This window comes from Bidens hawaiensis, unplaced genomic scaffold (assembly GCF_021521415.1).
Source record: "Bidens hawaiensis isolate Kalapana, Puna unplaced genomic scaffold, B.hawaiensis_p1.1 tig00004020_1, whole genome shotgun sequence".
Lineage (NCBI taxonomy): Eukaryota > Viridiplantae > Streptophyta > Magnoliopsida > Asterales > Asteraceae > Bidens > Bidens hawaiensis.
In genome coordinates this window covers 1565875-1578247 of record NW_027491236.1, presented here as the reverse complement: position 1 = coordinate 1578247, position 12373 = coordinate 1565875, and the positions used below count along the sequence as shown (strand labels likewise).

At 32.3% G+C, this 12373-nt stretch overlaps 2 protein-coding genes across 2 annotated transcripts; both read right to left on the bottom strand.

Moving 5' to 3' along the window:
- Window positions 1-362: 362 nt before the first annotated feature.
- On the bottom strand, window positions 363-2182 carry LOC143625126 (aquaporin NIP1-1-like). Its single transcript, XM_077095569.1, has 5 exons — window positions 2099-2182; window positions 1760-1984; window positions 913-1110; window positions 734-795; window positions 363-649 (listed from the first exon to the last, which is right to left on the bottom strand). Exons 1-5 carry the CDS (start codon window positions 2180-2182, stop codon window positions 427-429), a joined length of 792 nt encoding a protein of 263 aa, XP_076951684.1. The 3' UTR covers window positions 363-426.
- A 3174-nt stretch (window positions 2183-5356) lies between these two features.
- On the bottom strand, window positions 5357-11390 carry LOC143625125 (uncharacterized). The gene is made up of 6 exons (XM_077095568.1): window positions 11298-11390; window positions 9632-9910; window positions 8916-9561; window positions 8065-8268; window positions 7719-7980; window positions 5357-6138 (listed from the first exon to the last, which is right to left on the bottom strand). The coding sequence occupies exons 2-6, from the start codon at window positions 9898-9900 to the stop codon at window positions 5357-5359; spliced, it is 2163 nt and encodes a 720-aa protein (XP_076951683.1). The 5' UTR covers window positions 9901-9910; window positions 11298-11390.
- Between the last annotated feature and the right edge of the window lie 983 nt (window positions 11391-12373).

Genomic DNA, 12373 nt, shown 5'->3' with positions numbered 1-12373 from the left:
TTATTATTATTATTATTAGCTTTTATATAGCTGTTAAACTGTGATCTTATTATTAATATTATTATAATTAGTAGTAGTTTTTATATAACTGTTAAACTTTGATTTCCTTTATTTTGCTTTATTTTCCTTTATTTTGCTTCATACACTTGTACTTAGAGCCGAGGGTCTCTCTGGAAGCCACCTCTTTATTCCTTTGGATAGAGGTACGGTGTGCCTACATCCCACCCTCCCCAGACCCTACTTATAGCTTTGCTGTCGGTGGGATTTTACTGGGCGTGATTGATTGATTGATTGATATGCTTGTCAATTTACCTATGATAACATTATCTTTTTAAATCGCATAAAAAGTAGTATAAATAAATAAGTCATATGCGAGTACGAATACATACGCACAAAAGTTTTGTTAATCATTCGAGTTGGAGATAATCATTTGGATGCATTACGGCTGTTAGCAGACCTAAGGAAAGATGTGCTCTTGGTGATTTCACGCAAAGGCTTATCGGTGAACCTTATGATGTTGTAGACCCATGCTCCAGAAATGGCGCCTGCGGTTGGACCCAACATGTAAATCCATATGCCGTGGTAATGGTTCGACACAATGGCTGGACCCAAGCTCCTTGCTGGGTTCATTGATGCCCCTGATATTGGCCTGTGATCACCGAACACTTTTACCCAAACAAAAAAAGAAAATAAAGATTTGTCTTTATAAAATAATAAACATGAGAAAACATACCCTGCAAACATGACATTGAGTAAAATTGTGGCTCCTACTGCAAGTCCAGCTAACTCTCCAATCTTTAAAAAAAATGGTCATATTTTTTTAGCATTTAATTATTTTTAACATATTATTAATTATCATGTTTTACCAATGTTATTATTAAAACAAAATAAAATAAAGGATAGGATAGTAACTGCTCGGTTATCGGTTGCAATGCCTGAAATGACAAACATGAGGTAGAATGTTATAATAAACTCTAAAACCAAAGATTGGAGATGAGATCCAACGGGTAGGGTTCCAGCAAAATGATCTTCATGGCCGTTAAATATTAAACGGAGAGTCCCACTCGCTAAGGTTGACCCAAGTACTTGAGCAACCACGTATGCCGGTACCTTTCATATAAATATTAGTTAAACTTGATTTCTAGAAAGAAAATGCTAAACAAGCTGAGTTCAAGCTTCGACAGTCTCGAGCTTGGCCCACATGTTAACACTTTTGTTTGATAATGGATTAGCTTTGGTCTCTAATATTAAGAGATCATAAAAAAAGAGTTCATGTGAAATGACTATCTATTCACTTTCATAGTTTCATATCATCTTATTACATAAATTTCACATTGATTAGATAGTTTGAACCAAACCCATAAATGATTTCACCATATTTATGACAAATAATAATAGTGTCAATGTGTCATAAATGAATCATCTGTGTACTTAATTTATTATTTTTCTAGATTTAAATTTTAGATAGTTTGAACCAAACCCAAAATTAATTTCATTATATTTAAGCAGTTAAAAATAATAATAAAAAGTTCACTATACTTGTGACAAATTAATACTAGTATCACAAATGAATCATTGTGTACTTAAGTATATTTATATAAAACTTTTATAAAGAAAATTATAATTAAAACTATAAAATTATTAAAAAAAAAACCAATACCTTTTTTATATTCAAAAGATTATACATATTTTTTATTTTATTTTCTTCAGTAAATAATCGAACATTTAAAAAAAATCAAAGATTTTTTAAAAAAATTACTTGTTTGACCGGGAACCTTCTACAAGAGGCAAAAGCAATGGTGACTGCAGGGTTAAAATGTGCACCGGAGATATGTCCAACGGAGTAAACCATGACCATGACCACCAACCCCCACACAATGGATATTCCGGGAAGACCTATCACCTTGTCCTGGCCGGAGTTCACCACCACCGCCGCACAGCCGGCGAATATCACGAAGTAGGTTCCCAGAACCTCAGCTATCAACTGCACACCATGATTATATAAATGCTATTAATATTATTATTGTTTTTCTAAACAATTAATATGTTTTAACAAAATAATAATAATAATAATAATAATAGTTAGGAAAATGAGAACCTTTTGAAGAAAAGGAACAGTTGGAAAACATGACGTTGGATGCGTTTGATCTTCCACATTAGCACCGCCGTCTATCTCCGCCATTGGAAGTGGCCGTGGGTTGCCGGAATGTGGGTTTATTTATGGTGGACAAGAAGACCTTGTTCACTTTCTATTTTCTATACGGTTGGGAACTTATTATTATTGTTGTCATATGTTTATATCTTACTTTTTCAAACGTAGATAACAACTAGTTTGGATTATCTACTAGGAATTTATACTTATTAATAAAACTATGTTAGAAATACGTATGACTTAAATATTTTATAAATATATAAAACTAGAATATAGCCCGTTTAATACACGGGTGGTTAAAAGAATGTAACAAAAAAATTAAATTTAATAGCAGATATAATAAATACCTTATGGATTATATGACATAAATAATGATAAATAAAATTTATAATTCATAAATATATAAAAACCTGATTTAATACAACATTTAAAATTATATTTGTGACTTTGTTAATAATTATATAAATGGTAATAATATTAAAATTGAATGACCTATTAGGTGTAAATTATAATTTTGGAAATTGTTGAGGTGGAGTCCTATGTGAACAGTTTAATTAAATGCCATATGAACACCATGTAATGTTTTAATATAATAGTTAGATTAGATAAGTTGATTTAGGAAAAATAAATTGTATTTACATTTGCTTTGATCATTTAAACAATGGATATACACGTGTAACTACTATGAAACTTGCTAATATAAAAGAGTTTGAATGGGATAACAAGACTCGTGATCGTTGTTCGTTGCCATCACCAACACCACCACACAACACTAAACGCCTCTGTCTTCGTCACCATCATAGTTGTCTTCACCACCGCCACCCACATACACCACCTCATACATGTCATCACCGTTACCAAAATTAGTTAATACAAACTCGTATCTATGCTATTTAATAAAAATTATTGGGGCGCACTTGTTATTATTCTAGGCCATCTAATTTTTGTTTTCCCATCTTTCTATTCTATTAAATAAGAATATTAGATAATAATAATATTAAGAGAATATATTTATAGATATTTAATATAAATTTAATTATGAATAGTTATTATATCATTAATAAAGTAAATTTAATATGAAATTAGTTATGAACCTTTATGAATTAAATGATTTTTCACTTAAAGGCTTCTATTTAAGTCTTCAATATTATCAAGTTCAAATTTATCTTTTGTTAAAATAATTAAAAAATGAAATAATAATGATAATACTTGTTACTAAATGCATAACTTTTGTCATTACTATGTACATTATATTATAGTTAAATTTTATATTATATTTATTTAACTCGTGTAATATAGGATGTTAATCTAATATATTAATAAATTCAAATAGATTTTAGGTATAAAAACAGATTGTGTTAATTTTAAAGGAAAATGAGAGACTATAATATATTTAAAAAAATTACAACAAAAGTTCATTATACATATAGTATGTGTAAAGTTGGTATGAGTGATTAGATTTTTTCTTTTCCTTCTATTGCAAATGCACATACCGTATATTGAACTATAACTGAATCGTAGTGGCCGAGCCATACTTTAATACGTACAGATCCATAATGCTATTGTGATTATAATAAATATAACATATATTATATTATTATAATAAATATAAAATATATTATATTATTCTATATAAAATGAAAATAATAAGAAAACTAAATAGCTTGAATTTAGTAGTATATTTAATGAATACTTTTAAAGTTGTAAGATATGGTTGGCATTAGTGCAACCACTGAACAACCCACCGGCAAGGCTTACGAATTTGTTTATTTAATGACCATGTTATATTTGACTTATGCTTATATTTCGTTTTCATTTTACATATTTTATTATTTTAACCAACTTTAAATTTCTGAGTTATACGATTAAAGATCTATCATCCAATATGAACACGGAAATAATTCTCAAGTAAGATGAGTTTTATTGAAAAGCAATTGACAATTGCAGAAATTGGGAAAAATATTAATTAGTGAAATTAAATCCTTAAATGGTTAAATTTGGATATAACAGCTAGGCTTTCGTAGTTTGTCACTTTGTCCCATGTGGATTGCAGAACCTATTTTGTATTTCTTTTTCTACAAGCCGAAGGAAATACCGCTAAAAAGTATAAACCAAGGAAACAAGCAAGATGCAAGACGCAAACAATAATAATTTTTTAGTCATAAAAGACTGAATATATCACTTTTCTTAAACTAAAAGCCGTCTCATGCAAGTATTTTAAAGAAGTAAATTGTGTAACTTACAATCCACATGGAGACTCACAACTCACAAGTTTGTATAGTCAAACAAGCCAAAAGGTATGGACACCCAGTCTTTGTACTTGGCAAAGGTTAGAACAAACAAAAGATGAGATATGTGTAGTCGGATAATAAACCTTTATATAATGATGTAAACTAAATCTTCATTTAACCATTTTGACATTATGTATAAAGCTTGCAAATTTATATAAAATTACAAACCAATATATATGTCATATGAGGTATAAATATCAAATGTAGCTTGATACTTCGATAGCATGCAAAACAATGCAAGAAATATACAACGCTTATTTCATACTTCACAACTTCACTTAATGCTTGCATCAAATCATTATTCACTAATATATAAATAAACATTCATATTTTAGATTGTTATGTTACTTTATAAAATATAGTATGTAATGATTTGTTTCATGTTATTGATTTACTTAACAATAATGTGAAACCATTTGAGATTTAAGTTGTGAGCAGAAGTAGATAAATGTTAGTATCATTGCCAAACTCAAAATATTACAATATTTTGAATATCAAACTCAATCCTACTAAAAACAAAACCTTGGATCTTGGGGTTGAAAAATAACTATTCATAACCCGCTAAACCCTGATAAGGAAATCCAGTCTTCTGGACCAGGAAATCGATTACACGTTTCTATATTATAGCTTTGGCGTATAAACATGCACCAAGAGTTTTTTCTTTATGTACTATTTGTTAGCAATATAGATTTTCTAACTATTAAAAACAACATACTTTCTCATTTTTCTTGTAAAACGTCTCAACCATAAGCTATCTTCCATGAAAATAATGTTATGTTATATACACCTTTTGACGCAACTCTATTCAACCTCAAAACTTTGAACGACCAACACTGTTCTCGCCGTTAAATCCGCAACAATTTTAACCGATTAAAAACAAAAACAGTTAAAATAACCGACGCATAACGAACTCTCACCTTATACTCGACAGCCTTTTCCTCTTACGACTCTTCCTACGAACATTAACACTCTTTGAAGATGAGCTGACACACGGTCTAACCGCCGCCGCCTGCCTACATGGCAATGTCCGGTTTCTCTTCTTGCCCCACTTCAATGGAAGCTTGTTGACCAGCATACCAATATCCGCTGACCGGCTTAATTCCACCAGCTTCTCAATTTGATCATTAATCTGATGCAACCACGCTACCGACAAATCCAGTTCCATCGAATCGTCTGGCGGTTTCTTAAACATGTTAATAAGTATATCCTGATATGACTGAAACGAAGTCGAGCTTTGATACCCGGGTTGATTCTCACACATCATGTTGACTTTGATCACATGCTTGCATAGATTCCCGCGCAACGACCATTCACAATCACAAAAGGCAAACTCAGACCCAGGATTCCAAACCAGATGGACCTGGGTTCGGTCACTTTGGCTAACTACTTTAGCAAAATGGTTGTTTAAAGTGACATCTGTGTCGGGGATTTGAACTGCACGGTGCCATGATGTGGAATTGATGTATTCTTCCTTAACGGTTTGGAAGGAATCACATTCGTCTGCATATCGGTCGAGCCAGTAGCTCGAATGCAACTCGGTGGTTAATTTGTGAATCAGCCAATCGACTCGTTGGAGTGCACCGAGATGCGAGTCATCAAAAAGTTTTAGTTTTAACTTCACGTGATAAGCTTCAATTGCACAGGATGTTTCTTGACTAGCAAGCGGGAGGGTTTTCATTACAGTTAACCACATTTCTGAATCAGAAATTGTTAAGAAATCAGAGAAGGATATGAAACTGCAATAATTTATATAAAATAATAAAAAAAACACAAACCCATTTGACTTTGCTTCCTTTTATGCTATTTTTTTATGTTATTTTTGACCCGTTAAAAAAAACATAAACAAAATAGACTCATTTATAAGCAAATGGGTCCAAATCGCCACCCCTAAAATTTAAAGTGCGCACTAAACCAAAATAACCGAATCGAAACAACTAATGACGTCACTAAACCAAAATAACCGAACCAAATATAGAAACTGGCAGTTTGGTTTTGTGTTTTTTTAAAACCAATTTTCAGTTCTGTTTCGGTTTTTCATTAACCAAAAACCGAACCTAACTGAAAAAACCGACTTTTAAGTGATTAATAGACCGACTTTCAAAATCCAATTTTTTGGTTTTTGGTTCAGTTTGAGCCTAAACCGAACCATGCACACTGGCATGTAAACGAACCGAACATTTAATGAACAACTGGTGAATTGTTCAGCGAGAAGTTCGTTTATTTATTAATAAACAAGCAAAGATGAACTAAAAAAATTGTTAATTTAACACATGTCTTGCTTGTTCATTTAAATTAGTTTATGTTCACCCATTTACGTTCATTTATGTTTGTTAGTTTTTGTTAAAGCTAAATGAAAGAACGGACACAAACATGCTTCGTGCGTGTTCGTTCAGTTCGTATACAATCCTAATCTTACTAATATATTAAAGCAAGATGATTCTCTCCACATGTCCTTATTCTAGCCTATCCACATAGGATTCCATGTAATCACATTTCCATATCAATAATTTCCACATATTCACAATTATTTTTAATCCACTGATTTAAAATAAGTACTCCAATTTAATTCAATTAATTCTACAATTACATCTATTTATTCAAATTAATGCAATTAACTCCATGATTAAGTCTATTTATTCCAATTAATAACCACCTTGTCAATGATTTAAATTACTCTTGAGGAAAGAAGAAGAGATGGTGATCAAACCGAATGTTCTTTAAGTTTTATTTATTTATTTATTAAGAAATAACATGAAAAATGCTATAAAAATATAGATATCTCTGAAAATTATTTATAAAAAACACTTTAAAAGAAAAAAGAAAAAAACGTTCTTTAGAACAATTAGGAACATTTAAAAAAATTAAATAAAGCTGTTTACAAAGATATTTTCGAAAACTTAATGTGATACAGTTTAAAGTTGGTATGTATTTGTAAACTTAGTTTTCAATTAATATTACAAAATCTTTTACTAATATGTGTTTTTTATTTTTTTTTCAGGTCTAATGGTTCATTTATGTTATATTATTTCTTATTCCTTGCATTGTTTATTTATAAAGTATTTTCTTTTTATGTTATAGATGTAGTTTAACATCTTTTGTAACATCAGAGGGTAAAAAACTTATGTCAAATATTTGTGTTGACTGAATGCGTAGTTTATATTTTATATTGTTTGTTGATATGTTTTCCATCCGTGTGTAACACGGGTTATTATCCTAGTGTAAAATAAAGAAAAATCCAACAGGTGAACATAGAAGCAAAAGAAGAGTGGGCTAACCAATCTTAGGCACCCATGTGGCAGTGAAATATTGCATGAAGTCGGTTTGGTCAACATAGTCAATGGAGAATTTCTCTAAAACCGCAAAAGGATCTACTCCTGTCCAGATGCTATAAACTATTTCTCCTAGCCGTTTGAATATTTCTCTTTGAACTTCAATATTCCTACAGTTCTTGACAATATGTCGCAGCCACGATCGATGAACCCGCCACAAAGAAAATAATATAGGACACGAAAACGTTTCCCTAAAAAGAAATATAAACTCATCAGAGTCAAAAAGTTACCGGGTCAAAAATGCATGTTGACCTTATGACAGTCAAAAACTAGGTTTGAGGTAACAAGTAACGTACCTTATAGGATCAGTCTCAGCAGCTGCATCATCAATAACAAACCCATTGACCTTCCAGGTCGGGTCAACAGCACGAACACGAACAAGTAAAGCTTTCATCCATTTGCTTATGTCAACACTAGAAACGCTACGTGTAATGACCCATGCTACGGGAAGTGCATGTTGTCTTGAATCAAACACTAGAAGCGTGCACAGAGGATACTGCCAGAAATAATAATAAAAACAATAATAATAATTAGCCCGACCCGTTTCGACTCGTACCAGTTTCAACGCACTTTGACCAGTATCAGTTTCAACGCGTTTTCACACGTACCAGTTTTAACCCATTTTGACCCGTATAAATTTCAACGCATTTAGACTCGTACCAGTTTCAACCCATTTTTCATTTCTAGTTATAGGTTTGAGTGGTTAAAGAAATATTCAGTGGCTACTAACATGTACAAACCGATGTGCATGGGTCGCTTTGGGTTAGTTTTGGGCTCAAACCAAACCAAAAGAATAAAAAATCGCTTTTTGAGTTTTTGAAAACCATTCAGTTCAGTCATTTTGGGTTTAGCATCAGGGGTTGAAATTTTTGGGCCCAAAAAAAATTGCCCTACAATAATGAATCTGGCCTTAAACCTTTTTGTGAATTAACACACTAATTGATTAGTATACATTTGGGCGATGCCATTTATTAAATTCTTATAAATTACTTAAAATTCAAAATAAAAAACAAAAACTCATAAAATCAGTTCAGTTCGTTTTTTCGGTTTCAATTACATGCAAGTTTTATATAAAAAAAAAAACATAAAACAAAAGCGTTGGTTTTTGTTTTCGTCGGTTCAGTTTTTACGATTACATCCTACCTTTAGTCTCTTGATTCCAAATGTTGAGTCAACTGCTATAATACTTTGATGTCCAAACCGAAGCATCTGTTGCAACTGCCACTCAGTTTGAACCCCGAGAACAAACGGGTCCGTGTTTTCCTGATAATAAAAAATAGATTTCCTATTCCGACTTGCCCACATCCGTACACTCGCTTCATCATCTAAATCCAGTTCATGTGTAGACCGTTTAATAATCATCCCGAGTTTATGCACATACTGAGAAGCAAGGGAATTGACTATCACGTCTGACCCGCAGTACCGTTGGATCCCTTCTATATGTTTCTCTAGAACATTCTCTTCGGGTATTCCAAGATAAATCATTGACATAGTTTGCAGTTGAATCTCATTCCCGACATACGGAATCTTCTTGGCTCCCGGACCGATAGCATCTCGATCAAGTGGGCCATGGCAGATAAGGCCCGACTCGTTCACGTGTCTCCTGTCATTGTATATGATGAGTGCAAGAGACGGGCGTGCATATAGACGTTTGACCATAAAATTACACGTGCACCCTCGCATTGACTGAGGCAGAGCTGCACGGTTTCGTGTGTTGAGTCGGTATCTTCGGCTCGGTAATACTATTCCGTCTTCCCCGTAGTTTTCGGGACCGAATGAGCACCAGTACCTTTAAACAAAAAAAGAATTAAAAAATAGTTGAAATATAAAATTATGTTTAAAAAGATTTATTTACTTACAGCCAGTATTGTAAATATTCATCGCTTTTGTATTCATGTAAGCTGCCTTTTGAACGATTTCTTCCTCTCTCGATGTGGAAACGTGTTGGGGATTCGACATTTGAACATTCTCCAAAAATGAACTCGTCAACTCGAGTGTAAGGAATTAGTGCCACGTCATCATGATGCTCGGGAGTGCCAAATTTGAACCATTTTAAATCAGCAGCACAGAAGTCATCCGCTGACGGGTTTTGCACCGGGATTTCATTGATTGATTCAACCAGGTCCATAAGTTATAGACTAAGAGAAGAGTAGAGAATGCAATATTAGAAAAGAGAAAATAAAGACCGAAAATCTCATGAGTTCAAGAATTGAAACTTGCATAACAACAACATAGTACTCAAAACACCATTTAATGCTCATATAAACTTAGAAATTTCTTCACACAAACTTTGTGTAAAATTGAATTTGAACGCATGAGAACAATCCATTTGCATGTATTCCATATGGCCATAATGAATCATATTCTTGCAAAGACTTTCAAGGTTTTAAAAAATGAGTGATGAATACTAACTAAATACAGTTTTTTCTATCCAAAGTAAAAAAAGAAAAAGTCTTTCAACAATCCTAATATGTTACTGATTCTCCAAAACAGTTTTAAAACTTGTACAATTAGACGTAACGAGAAACTTAATACTTCATACAACTTAAAGTATCAAGTTCACAGCAGGGATACGCATGGAAGTTGTAAGAAGAATGTATATATTAGCTGAAAACAAATTACTACTCAAGAAACTATAAACTTTGGTATACATAGAACAAAAGAAAACATAAATTCCATTTTTTAGAGCTTGATTGTCCTGTTTTAAACTTGCATACAACAACTAAAACATAAATTCCATTTTAAACATAATCCTTTTCTTTTGAGTTTCAAAATCAGTCCCTTAGCATGTATTAGAATGTGGCCATAATAGTATGCGATTTCAAAGTTGACTTAAAAAAATCAAAAACATAGTACAAGCTTTTGCGTACTCATGTTGGTTCACTGCAGAGTGCCTTAAAGTTGTTATTTCTAAACCTTAAACCCACCCCACCACACCCAAATAAATTAACAGACAAAATCTTGCTTCATTTCCGTTCAATCTTAACCACTTCCGGCTTTGAGAGAGGGGCGGGGAGGGCAACCGTCCACAGCCCGATCAGCAAGGTAGGCCCGAATATTTTTTTTTTAAATTTATATACTTTTTATTGAAAAAAAAATGTATTCTTAATGTTTAAACCTAATTACTCAATTCCTTTACCCCCGTTTTTATTAAAAAAAAATTTGCACAGCCCAAATCTTAATCCGATGAGCCCATTTAAAAATTTAATTATTTGAATCCAGTAAAAAATCCTTTCATTTTCTCCACAACTTTTTAACGATTCTCGGGGACGGCTCTGGTTACAACTAGGGTTGGTTTAAAAAAAAACAGAGTTAGGCGTTGAGCTATCATCAAACAAATTAACAAATTCCGGGGGAAAAGCAAGTTCATGACATAAATTAGATTGAAATACATCCTTACAAGGATCAAAACTAATCAACAATGGCATAAAACCTAAGGAATTTAACCAATACATATGATAATAAAGAGTAACACACAAATACAAATTTGTTCGTGTAGATAAGAAGAGTGACGGTGGAACGAACCCGAATACGAGATGGGTTGGTTGTCGGTGGGTTTTGACGGCCGTCGGAAGTTAATCGGCGAGAGGCGGTGGCAGAAGTAGGGGTTTTTGATAGGGCTTTTAGTTTAGTTTTTCCTACAAAATGGGTGATGGTGGCTGGGTTTGCTTTACATCTTTAAACCCCCAAAATGATTATTATTATTATTATTATTATTATTATTATTATTATTATTATTTTAACTGCTATAATTGTTTAGCTACTTCGTAATTCGTACAAGATGGTCACCGTTAACCGGCTTAACCCAGTTGTATAGAGACCTTAAGCGTTACCAAATTATCTCCAGTAGGAGAATACCCATTAGCTGGTGGTCAAATTCAGACGCCCTTGAGATCAAACAGATATAACAAAGATCATAGTCTTCCTTCATTGAGTCACTCGTACCCTCTCCAAAGTGTTGTAAATGGAAATTGAATTTGGGTTTTAATTGAAAAACCCAAGTTTCTTACCATCACATCACATTGAAAAGGATGGAAAAAAAACACTTTGCAGTCTATAAACATTTTGAAAAATAATTTGTAAAAGTAGGTTTACAAGGCCACTACAAGGTATGTCGCTGAGATGAGTTTCTGTAACTCCATCTAGTTACTAAGAATCGGTCAAAGTTGGTCCACATTGCCAGAATTACATTTAGTCGGTAAACTTGAGCCGATTTTGACTTAAAAATATAAAAACATTATTCCTATTTATATAATATTAAAGAACAGATATCATTTCACTTAATGATTTTGACAATTTTTATTATAGTTTATTATTTAAAAATATCTTTCTTTTATTTATATTGATATTCACTTGTTTTATTATAAATATTAGTAAACCTGTCTTAATTTTAAATATATAAAAACGAAGCATCCATACATTCTCTCAAGCTATCAGATTGTTTTATTTGTAAATTGAGGGATCTCATTCATTTGACCCGACTTCATGAGTCTCACTAAACTCAGATAGCCTTTAAACGGGCTATAACATCTCATTAAATTAACAATTAATCTTATCAAATATTTGATACGAAAATTATGTAAAATAGGGATATATTAAAA